We start from the raw sequence: 18910 nt of genomic DNA on the forward strand, positions 1-18910 counted from the left end.
AGGTATGACCATACCTCTCAACCTGGAAACATCAAAAATCTGGACAAGGCCCATGAAAAATAGGTACAAATCTGTACGCTGATTAACGTAAAATTTGCATACATAATTATATAACCCCACCCACTCTGGTGGAATGTGGAATACCAACTTTCAAACGCAAACTGAAAAACAGACAACCAGAATATAGCACCAGGCTGGAAATTAACCTCCATTCCCTACTTGCCTAGTAAACTGTAGATGATAGTGACTGTTCACATAATAGCTACAGAAATCATTAACAACTCAAAAACATTAGAGGGATGAAGGTCTACCAACAGCAGGCAGCAAATGTATCACAAATCTCATGTCATAGCTTCAGGAACTATATACAATAGGAGCAAATAAATCACAAATCTCATGTCATAGCTTCTAGAGCTATACACAACAGGGCTGCAGGTAATGACACCCTTTAAAGCCTTCTAGTTTTGTACAATCAAAGTATTGCTAAATGCTGCAGGTTTTACAGTGACTTGATCCAATTTCTGTACACTTAACTACTGTCAACAAATTGCTTCTTATCAGTAATTTTTTTCAGATAAACATTGCCAGCTTCTTTTTTTAATCCAAGACCTTTCTTTCCTTTTCTTTTATTGTCTTTGTTTTATAAATTGCTAGTTTTAGTTCAGTAAACAAAGCTTTATCGTTTTAGCTGCTTCTCATGTAGCAGTTGTCTTGTATTGCTGTCATATTCACCATGGCACTAAATCTTTAAACCTCACCACAGAGGAAAAGAAGTATAATTTCCCAAGAAATTCACAACTGATATTGTCCAATAGAAGTTCAAAATGTCAGTAGGCTGGCTAGTAAACATTAAAACAGAAATGCATGCCGCATCTTTGACCTGATCTCATATATGTAACACTTTGTACTCATGCATTTTCAAAAACACAGCTAACAAAACAAAACTTATGTGACGATGGAAGATCAAACTCTTGCTCTTAGCATAAGATTCATAGGAGAGCAGATCCCTGACAAAACTGAAGTGAGACACCACACTTAAATAATTGTCTCTGTTTCAAGCAGCTAAAATGTTGCAGCATACTTGTGGATAAAGGATTGAGGGTCCACACGGATTGTGGACAACTGGTTTATGTGAAAATATATGAATTGTAAACTACTCTGTATCCCTAGGAGCAGAGCAAACACTAGAATTGTCCCATCAGCCATACGTAAACAGAGGTTACATTTAAAATGAAGAGGCAGGTATTTACAACTGATCACAGCAAAAATGAAAATCAGATTGGATTTTGTGTCACCAGGGAGAGCAACTCCGTTTGAGGATTCCCATACATTAATTTAGATAATGTTCCTATATCTTAGTAGCATTTAGAATAGTATTCGTTTTTAAAAATTGAAAATACCTTCCAATTTTTTGTAGCTTAAATAAGCTTGCATCACAGCGACTTTACACATACACACACACAGACACACACACACACACACACTCTTCAGATCACTAGTGAAAATAACATTAATGCAAGCAGGAGGTCACCGGGAATACGTTAAGCAAACATTCCGTAACTAAATACCTTCCATGCTGCAGCCATCGTCATTTCCCAAACTAAATACCTTAATAAGCTCCGTTTCCTAAAACTAAATGCCTTAAGCACTCCACCAGAATTGCAGAAAACTCCACCATCGGAAGCACTACACCAGAATTGCAGATAACTTCACCTCCACCATTAAACTACTCCATGCAGCAGATAACTCCACCAGAAAACAGCCAAATGTTTCCACACTTGCAGATCCATAACAGCCAGCCGGAAATGAGTCCTTGATCTCAATTTCGATAGGCTGACAGAGCTGACGTCATCGCGCACGTGATGATGTCAGCTCAAAAAGCGCAAAAGAAAAAAATTTAAAAAAAAAGTGAAAAAAATCGGAAATGAAGGGGTGCCACTCGGGAATCGTGGCACCCCATTATTTGGACCCCAAAACTCGGTAAAGACTGAGTAATTTGGTACAGTTGAGAGGTATGGATATGACCCTAGCCCTGAGTAGCATCCTGCCTTCACCCAGAATGATACCACAGTAAAAGGACAAAATGATTGACTTCAACAATTGGCTAAGCTTCTGGTGTCATTCAAAGGGGATCCAGTATCATGATCGACAAACCACGATGCTTTGCCAGAGATGGTCTGCACCTGTCACCCCTGGGATTCAGGTTACAGGCTAAAGCTCTTGCCACCCCTATAGTGCCTTTTTTAGGAAAGGTTCAAAGGAAAAAAACACCACCGTAACAGATAAAAGCATGCAAAATCTGAAGATAATGCTACTCAGTGCTAGAAGTCTAAACCTCAAAATGTATTCTCTTGAGGCACTCCTAAAAATGGAGAACATTGATATCTGTGCAGTAACTGAAACCTGGTTCAAGGCTTCAGAGAACACCCCTGCAATACCAGGCTACAACTCTTACCACACTTTTCGGCCATCAAACCAAGACCGAAACACTAAAGGTGGAGGAGTGTCCATATTCACCAAGGATATTCACACCTCCAGGCTAGTTGCCCAACACAGTGCATCTGAAATTCTCCAGGTGCAACTAACACTAGGTAAGACTGCAATCCAAATTGTACCTTGCTACAGATCCCCCACCATGCCCCAAGATTCTCACTACACCTTTCTAAACATACTGGAAAAAATTAAGATACAACGAAACACCCTAATACTGGGTGATTTCAACTACCCTGCTATTAACTGGGAAAACTACTCGGGTACCAACACCTTTTCCCAATGGTTCTTGGAATTCATAAATTCCAATGCCCTGGATCAACTAATCCATTGTCCCACCAAGGGGCTGAAATATCCTAGACCTGGTCATTACCAAAATGGGAGATAGATGCTCCACACCACTGGTCACCCCTCATTGGTCAGGTCTGACCATAAGCAAATCACCCTTGACATCCACATCCCACCCCCACCCCCTAGTAAGGAAATCTCCTTAAAAAACTTCTCCAAAGCCAGCTTCATGCTACTCAAGTCAGAAGTGACAAACTTCATGACACCCATGCAGACAGGAGCTGAAAGTTCGACTGCTGAATCCTACACTAAGGCACTGTACGAGCACTTCCACTCGTGCCTGAATCATGCCATCCCAAATAGAACCAAGACATTCTCCTCCAAAAAAAGGAAGCCAATCTGGTGGTCCTCTGCCATAAACAAACTGTACAACAGAAGGAAGAAACTGTTGCAGAGAAAAGGAAAATCCCAGGATGCAAAAAACTCCATTACCAGCCTCAGTAAGAAGCTGAGATCCCTCATAAAATCCTCCAAAGCTTGCTAGTTGCGAAAATAAAATTGCCAAAGATTCCAAAGACAACCACAAGGCATTCTATAGTTATGTCAAGAATCTAAATGGCAATGCTCAGATCTGCTCTGAGCTACAACAGAATGGCATTAGATATACTGATCCCAAGGATATTGCCTGGCAGATCGATGTAGTGCCAGCTTCATCCCCCTCTCACCCCCTAAAGGGCCCATCTCAGTACCAAAAGATTCCCAAATTCCGGTATCATGGCCACACCGGTGGAAACTGCACTCTCCAAATCTGAGAATACAGCATCCCTGGGGCCAGATGACATCCCGGGCTGTGTGCTACATGAACTACAACCTCACCTAAGTGTCGTGTTTAATCATAGCCTCACCTCAGGCTTCATGCCCACTGAGTGGCGCACATCCACAGTTATCCCACTCCACAAGGGGGGGGCTCCATCTTGGATCCCGGGAACTACCAGTCCCATCAGTCTGATGAGCCTGATCTGCAAGGGCATGGAACGCATTATCATGAAACTTATAAACAAAGACATTGGTAACCTTCAAACACTGGACCTCACCCAGTTTGGGATCGTGAAGGGTTGATCTTGTCTCCTTAACCTGATTGACTTCTTCAAATCAGTCTCCAGAGCTGTGGACGAGGGTAAGGCGGTCCACACAGCCTATCTGGACCACGCCAAGGCCTTCAACACCATCCCCCACTCTGGAATCATAGATGAACTTACTAAGCTGGGCATAAATCCCTACGTCACTCGATGGGTTGTCAACTGGCTTACTGACAGAACCCAGAATGTAAACGTAGCTGACTCCAAATCCAGCTCCAGACAAGTAACAATTGGAGTACCTCTGGGTTCAGTCCTGGGACCGTTCTTGTTTTTCATCTACTTCTCTGAAGTACAGGCCAACACTAAGGAACTCTGGCTAACAAAGTTCACAGATGACTGCAAACTGGGAGCCATTATTGAATCCCCACATGATGTGGATAATTCTACAAAAGGGCCTTACAGAAACAGATGCTTTGTGTCAGAGCCATGGGCTCAAGTTTAATGCCAATAAATGTATAGTTATCCCCTTTGGGAAAAAACATGTACCCATGATTTACCACATAGGTGGCAGTACACTAAACATCAAAAGTGTGATGACTTAGGGACACAGGTGGAGAGTGGTCTCACCTTCGATAACCACATCGTCACAACAGTCAGGAAATCTCTCTGTGGCACACATCATCACTAAGGGCTTTTCATCCAGAAGAAAGGAGGTCATTGTCCCACTGTACTCATCCCTCATTAGACCCATTATAGAGTACAATGCGCTGTTTGGTATGTACCTCACAAGACATCTGCAACAACTAGAAAGGCCACAGAAATACCTCACTAAAAGAATCACAGGCCTAAAGCAGATGCCCTATGCTGACCGTCTAAAAAAGCTCCAGCTATATTCTGTGGCATATTTTCCAATCAGAGGTGATCTCTTCTTAACATGCAAGGCCATGTCAAACCCTGAGTGGTTGGACATGCTCCCCTTAAAGAAATCCCAATCCCTCAGAGCCGTACGCTCCAGGGAACTAAACCTTGTCATCACAATGAACAAAACATGCTGGAGGAATAGGTTCCTGACCCAGAGACTCCCCATACTCTGGAATAGACTGCCCATACATGTTAAGTAGAGCGCCCCCTTGGCCCTCTTCAAAAGGAACCTTGACAATTGGATGGGAGATAGGAAATTCACCCCAGGGTTCACGTCAGTCACCCTGCTAGACAAGAGTCCAGGGAAGTAAATATTGTGAGAAGAAATATCCAGGGAATTGTTATAGCTAGGCTTGTATAGGCCCTAGGGCTGATGGCCTACCTATGAACCTATCACTGGACCTTAGTAGAACTACTTTTGTGATTTTTTTATACTCTTTGTATTTTTTGTATTATATTAGTTAACTGACAGGCTTTGTAATAGTGGATACATGATTTTATTAGTGGGTAGTTCTTTTAAATGAATTGCTCATTTTGCACATCAAGTAATTATTTAGCACAGTTTTTAAAACAAAGTTTTTTTTATAATATTTTTAAAATCAGGTCATCCTTAGTGTGCATGTTTATTCTTGGTCAGTTTTATTCATGCTTGCTTATTTATTCATGCTTATTCATTTAGTATTTGTATTTATATTGAAATGTTTTTAAATATTTGTAACTTTTGCTTTTAGAAGCTAGATGTTCAGCATGTGACACTTTAAATAGCTGCATTTTGCATTAGTTTTGTTTGTCTGATGAATCTTGCTCATAGAAGCAAGACGAAAGCGCTTATACTACCTGTTTTTATGAATTAAAACTTGTCTCTGTGGATTATATCTTGTTCCTTGGATTTGTCTTGCCACCTGTGGTCATTTTTCAGCATTTTTTGCATGTGTAATGTGGCGGATCCTAGCCCCTGATAAGCAACTGACTGTAACTTTCTCCTTACTCAGCCTGGTGAGAGGGACACCAGTGTGTCTCACAATGGAGTCTCCAATGACTAGAATGTTGCATTGTATGGTGTCTTGCCTTATGGGCTTAGACGTAGAGACTCCATGAGATGTAGTTCTTGTATTGATGTGGGTGTTGTTTTGAAAGAGTGTGTTTGGGGCTGCTGAGGGTATTTCTTATGTGTACTTTGTCTAGGAGGTCTTTGTGGTTTAGGAAGGTTACATGTAAGTGTCGTCTGCTTTGAATTATGCTTGATGGATGCAGCATGTGTACTCCTAACAACCTTATTGACATTAGGAGCACTTTCATGTTAGAGCTTTGCCTCCAGTGACATTGTGTAAATACATTTCTCACATACCATATCAGTTTTTGAGAATTAACTGGTTGTCAGTAAACATGAGGCAATTTCGACATTACCTCAGGATGCCCATACCCACCAAGCCAGTAACAGAGACAGTAGGAAAGTTCATATCCATGGCAACATATATTAACTAGACAGTTGGAGTGAGAATATCAATCACTGTCAGAAATATCCGGTTTGCAACTATGTTGACAGTGCTTGTCACTGCAAACTAGTTGTCCTGTGTGCAACTAGATACTTGAGAAATTTCAATTGTGCTTTTACAAGAAAAATGTCACTCAAGGTGTCTGAGTCTGTACAGAGCACTGCAAAACACATGAGGGGAAACTAATATGTAGACCCTGAAAATTTAAGGATGAAGTATTTAGGCAGATATTCTGAAGTTAGAAACAAATCAAGCAGTACTTACTGAAAACAAAGCATTAGCTTGTCAAGACTGATGAAAAGAGGGGAGTCGCATGAATGGCTACTACTAATGCTGGTCCCACCACAGCTTCACTCTGTTGGGATACAATAATCCTTTGCTTCTTCTCTCACCAGAAGCAAAATGTTAGCACCAATCCCAAGAAGAGAAGCAGGCCACAGCCTGTTTGGTGATCCACAGTCTTGTCCCAGATGATGCAAGGGTCTGTAGGCTTGTAGCCATTTTCTGGTAGATGTCTCGAATAGCAACCAGAACAATCAGGCACATTAAGCACAGACACTCACTCTCCAACCAGAAAGAGTCAGGAATCAATGCACTCTTCTCCTACTCTCACAAGGATCAGAATAAGCACAGATTCCAAGCTGTCACTTCTAAAACAGTATTAGGCTTTCTGGTGATCAGCAGTCTCCAGGAAATAATGTCACTGCACTCCTTCTCTCACCAGGAGAAAACAGAAGCACTAATCCTAAGATGACTATGGAGAGACAGAATGTGGAGTCTCTGATAACTGGTGTTAGTAGCCTGAACTTTGACCCTCACGTGTCCACAGTGGTGAGGAAGTCATTTTATGGGGCACAACCTCTAAGTGTAAGTATGACATCCAGATACAAGGAGAATATAGTCCCACCATATGCAGTCCTCATTAGACCGATAATCGAGTACAGTGTACCAGTTAGAATGTACTTGACTAGGTACTTACAACAGCTGGAGTGACCTCAGAGTTTCCTCACTAAGAAAGTACAGGTTGTTAATAACATGTCCTGTGCAGACAGATTGAAAGTCTTTTCTCTTTACTCTGTCTCTTATCGACTGTTAAGGAGTGACTTAAGCCTGACCTACAAGGGAGTTATAAATCCAGCCTTGATGGACCTGATGCATATCCACAAGACAAACAGTACGAGGGTCACCCATTCTAGGGATCTAAATTTGGTCAGCGAATCAAACAGTACATGCTGGAAAGACAGACGTGTCTCAGAGATTGCCCCTCCTTTAGAATAGGCTTCCTGTTCACATTAAACAGAGTTCTTCCCTGGCCCTCCTCAAGACCAGTCTGGATCAGTGAATGAGAAATCATAAAGTCACACCTGGGGTGGTGCCTGTTTCCCTTATGGACAGGGACAATCTGTAAATTCTGTAAAGTACTGATGGCATAGGCACAAAGCCATGCCATCCTCCAGCCCCTAGGGGCTATACACTGGGTAAAATTGGGTTATAGTGGCTAGGCTTGCAAAGGCTCTTGAGCCGTTAGCCTAGTAATCTCCTATGAACCTATGAACAAAGCCAGCTGTCGATCCTCAAAAGACGTCAGTAAAGTTTCAGTAAAGCTATGAAGGGCTTAGCACCCAAACTTGTCTTTTAGTCTGCTCTGCTTAAGCTGCCTGACAGTTTGGGCAAGTGGAAGGTGCTCTGAAGCCTTGAATGCTGGATAGGTGTTATATCCTTGGCAGGATATAACCCAAATAGCTAAGGCTACTGTAGCAGTGATCATTGTAACATCTGTTGTAATGGTCAGTTTACTTGCACAACAGTACTTTCTTCCTTCCTCTGGACACAAGGAAAATAAAATTACCAGGCATCTAGCTGCCCAGACCAGTGATTTTTGTCTGCTTGTGTAATCAGAAGTTTGGCTGTGTGGAAGGTACCTTAAAGTTTTGTAAGTTGGTCAGCCATTATGTAATGTGCATGATATAACTCATATAGAGTAGGCTACTGCAGCTGTGATCTATATGAATATCGGCTGTTTTAGTACGTTTACTTATGCAGCTGTATATTATGCATAACATTTTCAGGGACTAGGCAGATATTGAATGAAGTGAAGGATATGAGAGAAGGAAGGGCGAGACCATATTTTAGGCAAACATATACAGAGGAGACAGGTGTGACTAAGTTTAAGAAAGAAGGATGTGGGCAAGTTAAGTATACTATGTGTTATACTAGTAATGTTAACAGTATTAAGCAGGTTGTTGAGAGGAATTGGCCCATTCTTCTAACAGATGAGAAGATTACTAAACTAGTGGGTACTAACCCAAGTTACTGTTACAAGAATTGCCAATCTATGAAAAAACTACTCTGTTATCCTGATAGGGGTAGGGATTTGAGTAAGATACGTGAAGGGACACATCCATGTTGTAAATGTAGATACTGTGAATATACAGACCCAGAATTTTTGGATTTTTTACATCCGGACACTGGAAAGTTGTATAAGTTTAATGTGAGGGCCAGTTGTAGTACTAAACACATAGTTTATATGGCGAGATGTATATGTTGCTTAAAGTTTTATATAGGGAAGACAGAGCGTGCTCTCAAAGAACATGTGAGAGAGCACTTATATAGTGTTAAGAATGGTAATAGGAATAATGCTATAGCTAAGTATGTTTTGAATACTAGACTTGAACATGATTTTAAATTTTAGAGTAATTGAAGTTATACATGAAATGGCCAGAAGGGGGAATATTGAAAATAAAACCGAAGAGGCCGAGTTAAGATGGATTTTAAAACTTAGGGCTGATAACGGAGTTTGCATTAACTATATTAGGGACTGCATATTTATTAATACGTTTAACAAAGTGTAATATGTCTTTAAAGGAACATGAAGAATGATGTCATAGATGCATGGGGGTACAATGCATATGACTGGATGCTTCAAATTTGAAGTGTTTTATAAGTGTATGTTTTATTGGTGTGTGTTAGTAAGGTCTGAAGAAGCCACGTTGATGTGGTGAAAGTGCTTACCTGAATTAAGTACGATTTGGTTTTATATACTCGCTGTGCTTTGTTTTGCCTATAAGTATCTAGTTTTATTATTTTCATAGGTTCATAGGTTGGTACTATGCTATGCTAATATGCTAGGGCCTATGCAAGCCTAGCCATAACAATTCCCTGGATATTTCTTCCCACAATATTTACTTCTCTGGACCCCTGTCTAGCAGGACGACTGACATGATCCCCGGGGTGAATTTCCTATCTCCCATCTAATCATTAAGGTTCCTTTTGAAGAGGGCCAAGGAGGCGCTCTGCTTGACATGTATGGGCAGTCTATTACAGAGTATGGGGAGTCTCTGGATCAGGAACCTATCCCTCCAGCATGTTTTGTTCATTGTGATGACAAGGTTTAGATCCCTGGAGCGTGTGGCTCTGAGGGATTAGGATTTCTTTAAGTGGAGCATGTCCAACAGCTCAGTGTTTGACATGGCTTTGTATGTTAAGCAGAGATCGCCTCTGGGTAGACGATATGCCACAGAGTATAGCTGGAGTTTTTTTAGGCGGTCAGCAAATGGCATCTGCTTTAGGCCTGTGATTCTTTTAGTGAGGTATTTCTGTGGCCTTTCCAGCTGTTGCAGATGTCTTGTGAGGTACATACCAAATGGGGCATTATACTCTATAATGGGTCTAATGAGGGATGAGTACAGTGGGACAATGACCTCCTTTTTTCTGGATGAAAAGCACTTAGTGATGAGGTGTGCCACGTAGAAGGATTTCCTGACTGTTGTGGCACTGTCCACCTATGTCCCTAAGTCTCTCATCACACTTTCGATGTTTAGTGTCCTGCCACCTATGTGGTAATTCATGGGTACATGTTTTTTCCAAAGGGGATAACTATACATTTCTTGGCATTAAGCTTGAGCTCATGGCTCTGGCACCAGACATCTGTTTCTGTAAGGCCCTTTTGTAGAATATCCACATCATTTGGGGATTCAGTAATGGCTCCCATTTTGCAGCCATCTGCAAACTTTGTTAGCCAGAGTCCCTTAGTGTTGGCTTGTACTTCAGAGAAGTAGATGTCAAACAAGAGTGGTCCCAGGACTGAACCCAGAGGTACTCCACTTGTCACTTGCCTGGAGCTGGATTTGGAGTCAGCTACTTTTACAGTCTGGGTTCTGTCAATAAGCCAGTTGGCAACCCATCGAGTGACATAGGGATTTATGCTTAGTAAGTTTATCTATGATTCCAGAGTGGTGGATGGTATCGAAGGCCTTGGTGAGGTCCAGATAGGCTGTGTGGACCGCCTTACCCTCGTCCACAGCTCTGGAGACTGATTCGAAGAAGTCAATCAGATTCAGGAGACAAGATTGGCCCGTCACAAACCCAAACTGGGTGGGGTCCAGTGTTTGAAGGTTGCCAATCTGTTTGTTTATAAGTTCCATGATAATGCGTTCCCTGCCCTTGCAGATCAGGCTTGTTAGACTGATGGGACAGTAGTTCCCGGGATCCAGTGGGGATCCTCCCTTGTGGAGCGGGATAACTGTAGCTGTGCACCACTCAGTGGGCACGAAGCCTGAGGTGAGGCTATGATTAAACATGACATTTAGGTGAGGTGCCAGTTCATTTTGTAGTTCATGTAGTACACAGTCTGGGATGTCATCTGGTCCCATGGATGCTGTATTCTTAGCTTTGGAGAGTGTGGTTTTTACCTGTGTGGCCGTGATTATCAGAATTTGGCAATCTTTTGGTATTGAGATGGGCCCTTTAGGGGTGAGAGGGGGGTGAAGTTGGCAGTAAAGCGATCTGCCAGGATATTGGCAATATCCTTGGGATCAGTATATTTAATGCCATTCTGTTGTAGCTCAGAACAGATCTGAGCATTGCCATTTAGATTCTTGACATAACTGTAGAATGCCTTGTGGTTGTCTTTGGAATCTTTGGCAATTTTATTTTCGTAACTAGCTTTTGAGGATTTTATAAGGGATCTCAGCTTCTTACTGAGGCTGGTGAGGGAGTTTTTTGCATCCTGGACTTTTCCTCTTTTCTGCAACAGATTTTTCCTTCTGTTGTATAGTTTGTTTATAGCAGGGGACCGCCAAATTGGCTTCCTTTTTTTTGGAGAAGAGCATCTTGGTTCTATTTGGGATGGCACGATTCATGCACGAGTGGATGTGCTCGTACAATGCCTTAGTGTAGGATTCTTCTGTCGAACTTCCAGATACATCTGCGTGGGTGTTGTGAAGTTTGTCACTTCTGACTTCAGTAGCATGAAGTTGGCTTTGGAGAAGTTTTTTAAGGAGGTTTCCTTACTGGGGGGTGGGGGTGGAATGTGGATGTCAAAGGTGATTTGCTTATGGTCAGACTTGACCAATGAGGGGGTGACCACTGGTGTGGAGCATCTATCTCTCATGTTGGTAATGACCAGGTCTAGGATATTGAAGTCCCTGGTGGGACAATGGATTAGTTGAACCAGGGCGTTGGAATTTATGAATTCCAAGAACCGTTGGGAAAAGGACTTGGTACCTGAGTAGTTTTCCCAGTGAATGGCAGGGTAGTTTAAATCACCCAGTGTTAGGGTGTTTGGTTGTATCTTAATATTTTCCAGTATGTTTTTTGAAAGGTGTAGTGAGAATCTTGGGGCATGGTGGGGGATCTGTAGCAAGCTACAATTTGGATTGCAGTCTTAGCTAGTGTTAGTTGCACCTGGAGAATTTCAGATGCATTGTGTTGGGCAACTAGCCTGGAGGTGTGAATATCCTTGGTGAATATGGACACTCCTCCACCTTTAGTGTTTCGGTCTTGGTTTTGTGGCCGAAAAGTGTGGTAAGAATTGTAGCCTGGCATTGCAGGGGTGCTCTCTGGAGCCTTGAACCAGGTCTCAGTTACTGCACAGATATCGATGTTCTCCATTTTTAGGAGTGCCTCGAGAGAGTGCATTTTGAGGTTTAAACTTCTAGCATTACCTTCAGATTTTTCATGCTTGGATCTGTTACGGTGGTGGTTTTATCCTTTGAACCTTGCCTAAAAAAGGCACTATAGGGGTGGCAAGAGCTTTAGCCAGTAATCTGAACCCCAGGGGTGACAGGTGCAGACCATCTCTGGCAAAGCATTGTGGTTTGTCGATCATGTCTTCCCAGGCAGACAAATACTGGATCCCCTTTGAATGACACCAGAAGCTTAGCCAATTGTTGAAGTCAATTATTTTGTCCTTATACTGTGGTATCATTCTGGATGAAGGCAGGATGCTACTCAGGGCTAGGGTCATACCTGCCTGAGTCACATGATCCAAGAGCTCTTCCATGTCTCTTTTCATGTAGTCCAGGGAGGTACGTCTCAAGTCATTCACTCCAGCAATGGACAATGACAGAGTCGTATTTGTACTTGTTGTGGAGTGACTTGAGTGCATGCATTATGTGTCAGATCCTGGCACCCGACAGGCAACTGACTGTAATTTTCGCCTTGTTCAGCCTGGTGAATGGGACATCAGTGTGCCTGACTATAGAGTCACCTATGACTAAAGTGTTGGGTACATTGTCTTGCCTTAGGGGCTGTTGTTGGGTGGCACACTGGTTTTGTGAGCTATGTGTCACTTTGGTTGTGACTGGTGTTTGTTTGCATTTCCACTTCGAAGGTCCTTGTTGCTTGGGCAGGTTAATGTTAAGGGCCTCCACATATGTGGGTTTAGTGTTGCTATGTGTGGGTGTTGATGGTGTGGGTTTTGAAGGTCTATGAGTTGCTTGAGGTGTAATGCAGGTGTTAACCTTCTCCTCTTGACTGTCTAGCACAATCTTGGCCGGAGAGAGCTTTGCTTCCAGTTTGGCTATGTAAGTGCATCTCTCGCAGGTTGTAGTGTTGGGTGGTAGGAGGAGAGGATTGTCTGTGTACATGAGGCAGTTGCCGCACTGCCCCAGTATGCCCAGATTCACCAGGTGGACAGGAGAAATCACCGGAAGCTGACCCTTGGACATGCCTGTTTAGGTGCTTTTTTGTAAAGTTTAAGAGCTGTTTTCCCTTACCTTTGCAAGGTACTTTGCAATTATAGGCTCTTTAGTGCCTATGATTAATTTCTCCTTATTGACAAGGAGAGCTGAGTGCTTGAATCAGTTTCAGGCTTCCTAGTACTTTCTTGTAAAGTTTAAGAGCTGTTTTCCCTTACCTTTGCAAGGTACTTTGTAATTATAGGCTGTTTAGTGCCTATGATTAATTTCTCCTTATTGACAAGGAAAGCTGAGTGCTTGAATCAGTTTCAGGCTTCCTAGTGCTTTCCAGCAGGTTGTAGAGCAAGTGCTAGTCACAGGGGTTCAGATATTAGTGCTACTACTGAGAAACCAGCTAGTTCTAAGGGAAAATTTGAAGAGCAGACTTTCTGGCACCTGGAATAGTTTGACTGTAGCCTCATAGTGCTGCACAATGTGAAAAATGTGCAGACACACGCATTTTTAAGCCAGAAAGTTAAAAGGGATAGAAATCAGTCCAAAAAGGCTAATAAAATTACAATTTCAGAGCTGGAAACCACTCCTCTAGCATTAGATAGGCAGTACCATGCTCACCAGTCCCACTAGTAAGCAGTAGGACTTCCCTCTACCATAGCAAGGTCTGGATAGCTCTGAGCATAGAAAGTAAAGTCCCAAGACAAGCAAAGCCTGGGATATGGACTGGCTAGAAAAGGTGGGAAACGAGCAAACAAGACTGCATTTTTTTTTGTTGAAACAGGCTTGAGTGTGTAGTCCTAAACAGTAAATGCGATTAAAACTCTACAAAATTAGCAATTTAAAACTTTGTTAATGAAGCAAGGCAAGTGCACAACTGAAAAACGATTTAAGAGGCAGTAACACAGCCGAATAAGTAGCTAGTCTACATATACAGAGAAGTCTATATATACAGAAAAGCAGCTAAACCACACAAACACTTCAGATGCAGTGCAACCTAGATCACTTGAGTTGTAGCAATATTAAGGCAATTACAGTTATAATAAATGCTCTAAAATGTACTCTATATTTCCAAAATGTTTGAGAAGCACAGTCAGAACACAAGGAGATTCAGGCAAATTTTTTTTTATTTTTAGGGACTTACTTGGAGTGCCATTTCTAAATATACCTCCTTTTAAAGTTATTTTTTCTTTAAAGTTTTAAGTTACTTTTTATTTATTTTTAAATGTGAAAAAAAGTGTTATGCTGTAACGTACCTGAAGAAAATTCATTAAATCAAGTAAAAGCATTCATAATTGTAAAGTTTGACTCAATGTTCCTGGTTTGCATGTGTGTGTGTTTTTTTTCTTGTTTTTATACAGTTATTTGGGTCCTTAATTTTTGTTTTCCTTTTGTGCCATCAGTTGTATAGTTGTATGAATTTGAAAATTAAAAAAGAAATGAAGGGCAAATAGCATGCCATTTAGGCATCACATTCATTCTGAATAATGTAGTCATAGCCACTTTAAATAAAACAGCATGCTCTGTCTCATCTTATGTTCACTTTTTTCCCCACTATTTAGTGCACACACAGTTAGAGGTTAAAACATACAGAATATACAGTTATGTGAATATCTAAGATCCTGATAAACTTTCACCAAGGTAAATGCATTTAAGTGTCCATTTTAAATCTTATGTTTATTTTTAATAGATCTAAACCGGCGGAGAGCATGATCTGCATTGCAACACCTGTACCATTTCTACCTGGTCTAGTAAGTTGTTAATTTGATTACTTATTTTCTTTTACTTCATTTAAGAAAGTAACAAAGGTCCTTTTGTTGATTGAGCTTGATCCATTTTGTCAGGCAGTGTTAGTGCTCCAAGTTATATCCAGTAAGTATTCTGTAATTATAACATTTTATTTTTGCAGCTGTTTTGTTATATTCTTTACAGATCAATTTGATATGCCCTTCTTAGTGTCCCTCTAGCTTTAAGGAAGAAAGTTAATAATTGTTCATATACCATTTTGAAAATGTGTAAGATTTCCATATCTTGTCCAGAGCAAAAACAAGACATAATTCGTTATGCTGTACATTAATCAAAACTGGACTTTTTTTCTGTTATATATTTTTAATTTGATTTTTATATTTTGTCACTTGCATTTCCACACAAAAAGTACCTGCATACAATATGCAGATGATTCAACATTAATATGCTCCACTACTTCCTTATCTGAACTCCAGTCCCTCACCCAAAATGTATTTAACATAGTTGAAAATTGGTTCCTACAGCACTGCCTTCGCCTGAACCCCCCCCTCCAAAAAAAAAACAAGTTATTGTTCTTCAATCCTACAATAAAGTCTTTACAAATCGACTTCACAGTGATATCTAATAATGGCACTGTGATATCTCCCAACCCAACCACCAAACTCTTAGGAGTAACAATAGACCACAACCTTAACTTTGACACACATATCAATACTACAATATAATCAGTTAATAGAAAGCTAGGCTCCCTTTATGGGATTAAACCCTTCTTTACTCCAACAGCTAGAACCACTATTGCCCACACCCATCTTATCTCTACCCTCTTCTATGCCTCACCCATTTATACCAGTCTATCTAAATACAACCTCAGCAAACTGGCTGCCTCCTATAATAACATTGCCAGATTTGCCACTAGCTTCCCATTTAGAACCCACCATTGTCACAATCTAAAACAACTTGGATGGCTAGAACTCCATAATCATCTTCTATTTCACCAACTTATTATCACACACAAGACCCTTTATCATCCTAGTAATACTTCAATACTCACTAGCCTTATTACCCCCTACTAAAATCTCACAACCCTATGCTCAGCAAATAAATTATTAGTATCTGTACATCGAACAACAAGGCTGGGGACTCACTGTTCCCCAACACAGTGGGGAAAACCTGGAACCTGCTTCCCAGGGAACTCTCATCTCTTTCCTCTACATTACTTTTCAAAAAGCAACTTAAAGAATACCTTAAAACTCTCTGGCTATGCCCATGCACCAACCCCGGCTAATAATCTCCTTCCTACCATATTTAATGTATTTATCTTACTACTGCTGTGCTTTGTCCACCTTTTTATTAACCGTGGAGAGTATGAGCTGTAAGCTAACTAAAGTTGGTACTAACTTAGCCTTTCTTAGAAACTACTACAGAGCTTGAACTTGATTAGCTCTCTACTGTATGAACTTGTCTCTACCTTATAAATACTTGTCACTATTGCCGTGTAAATAAATGTCAATTTTGTGATTACTAAGCTGCTATGTAAAAATCTTGCATTCTAGTCTTAAAAATGTACTGTACCTGATGTTACTATTATCTGTAGTGGAGCTTTTCTCCCTGGGCCTCTACTGAAAATGGACATATATCCAGTTGGACTAGCCCGGTCAACAAATGTAAAATAAATAAATAAAATAAAATTTATATAATGAAACTAAACAAATATAAAACAAATACATAAATGGGGGGTTGGCATAATGTTAAAATCTTCATCTTATAAGACAAGATAAAGGGTTTAATTCTTATTTAAGGTTATTGGTTAGGCTTAAAATATCTCTCCAGAGCAGTTAGCCTAATATTCACCTGCAAACTTATTTTAAACTGCACCCACACAGTACTTCATGAGTAAGGGTAAAATAGTAATTAAAAACATAAAAGAAGCAAGTATACTGTTTTCACTCAGCCTTGATTAGCAGCATCCTCTGGACTCTGTAGTACACCTTCTGCCCATTAGTGCATACCCTAGGCTTAACTCATGGCACAGAGGTACTTTGCCAGTTCTAAGTACGTAAAGGTGTGGTTAACAAACCACCCCTTCTATAGCATAAAAGCCACATCCTTAACTTCCCTTTTTGTTCCCTATACTCCAGGAACTCAGTCACTTAACATTCATTCAGATAACCTCCCTCCATCAGTCCTTATGTCCTAACCTCTACAGAGTCTCTCTCTCCCAACACTCACCCATACATCTCCCTCTCCTGTCCCTGCAGACTTTTGCCTGCCCCTTTATACACTTCCTTTAGGTATCTTTTTAACCCCCTCTCCTATCTGTCATTCCACTGTATGTTTACTAAACCATCCCACTATTTTTTTCTAAACTGATTCCATTTCTACTTTATGTACCTTTGCAATCACTTTTGCATATTCTGCATTAAACTATTTCTCAGTCTTATCTGACATCTTCTGTATTGTAAACCCCTTTCATCTACAAATAAACAAGGCAACCACAATTCTACAATCTCATTTTATGTACTTTGAACCACAGATTTACTGTCTGCATCCACAACACTCACTTTGTTACAAAAAACAATTCATGTAAAGATTGCACCACCTTCCTCCCAACATGTCCGGAGATCTTCCTTTTCCCAACAGCCTTCTTCGATCACCTTTTTAGATGTGGTATATCAATGATGTAATAACATTAACTGCATAGCATACATTGAACCCACCCCTTCAATTTCTCTGTCACTGTACAATTCTCCTCCCAGACCATATCTCTCTCATTCTTTGTGGGTGATAAGGTTTGGTTTAGGATTTACTTTGACCTAACTATCACTGGAATTTCTATCACCATTCCTCTTTCACACTCCCTCAAATCTGTTTATATGAACCTAGTCCTTACCTTCATGACTGTTACCAACTTTGTCCACCATTACCCCCTACCCTTTCTCCCCACCCCATCTTGCTTATCAAGTTTACTCATTACTCTGTTGTAATCCAACCAGTTCTCTTCACTCATGCCTTAGTACACCTGCAAATATTTTCAGATTTTCTAAGCCAATTTTTACATTACTATAATGAAGAAAATTGCATTGGTACCTCTGACCAACTCATTTCTCTTTGATCCATTTCTTTTGATTGAAATTTTGATGCAATGTCTACTATATGAAGCCTTAACCCCCCCCCCCATAGTTGATGTACCCTTTAACCTGCCACAATGCTTCAAAAATAAATTTCCTTCAAAATGGATCAAAATGTGAATGCATATCATTCAGAGCCATTTCATGCCCCCCCCACACACACTTTACAAAATGTAATTAAAGCCTCCAGTGATCTGTGGAGTACTTCCCTTTCTTAAACCTACTTTAGCTTCATACATCACTTTTGATAGCTTTTCCTCCCACCATTCCACAATGACCATTGCAATCAACTTGGCCTTGGCATTATACAAGGAAATATCTATCCCCTATACTTTATAAAACTCTTCCAGGAAACAATGTGGCCCACTAGCCTTACAACCTCCTTTCATGTACCAAAATGCAATCACCACATACATCACCACTGTCCACTTTTAATTCTCTACCAGAGCTTCGTAGGTTAGACAGTTCCCATGGTCACTAAAGAAGCACCCAGATTTAACCATCTTATCAAAATTTGCATAGAACTAAAAAAAAAAAAGTTGTGGATGTTACTTTTCCGTTAAAAAACCTCAACTCCCAGTTCTCTCCCCCTCTCTTTCTCTCTCTCACTCTGATGCATCTTTCATAGCTTTGACCCTTGCCTATTTTCTGTACAATTTCATCCTACACAAGAGCACTTTAACATACATTTAATTATTCATCCACCCATCTAGCCTCTTCTCCTTAATTCTGCCATAGTGTGAGATTCCTCAAGAGATTTCAACTTTTCATCTAATTTCTAGATTTTTTTGATGTTCATCATTAGATCACTTTTGTAGTAGCCTAAGCTGAATGGGTTATATCCTACAAAG

At 40.7% G+C, this 18910-nt stretch overlaps 1 protein-coding gene across 3 annotated transcripts in view; it reads left to right on the forward strand.

The window, feature by feature from the left end:
- WDR93 (WD repeat domain 93) overlaps positions 1-18910 on the forward strand; it is a 1423954-nt gene that overhangs the window by 1021366 nt on the left and 383678 nt on the right. For all 3 annotated transcript variants that reach the window (XM_044078311.1, XM_044078310.1, XM_044078312.1), the window contains one exon: positions 14876-14936. In XM_044078311.1, the coding sequence (XP_043934246.1) occupies positions 14876-14936 (61 nt within the window). The remainder of the gene's footprint in view (positions 1-14875; positions 14937-18910) is intronic.

The sequence above is a fragment of the Protopterus annectens genome, chromosome 7.part0 (assembly GCF_019279795.1).
Source record: "Protopterus annectens isolate FY-2018-M chromosome 7.part0, PAN1.0, whole genome shotgun sequence".
Lineage (NCBI taxonomy): Eukaryota > Metazoa > Chordata > Ceratodontiformes > Protopteridae > Protopterus > Protopterus annectens.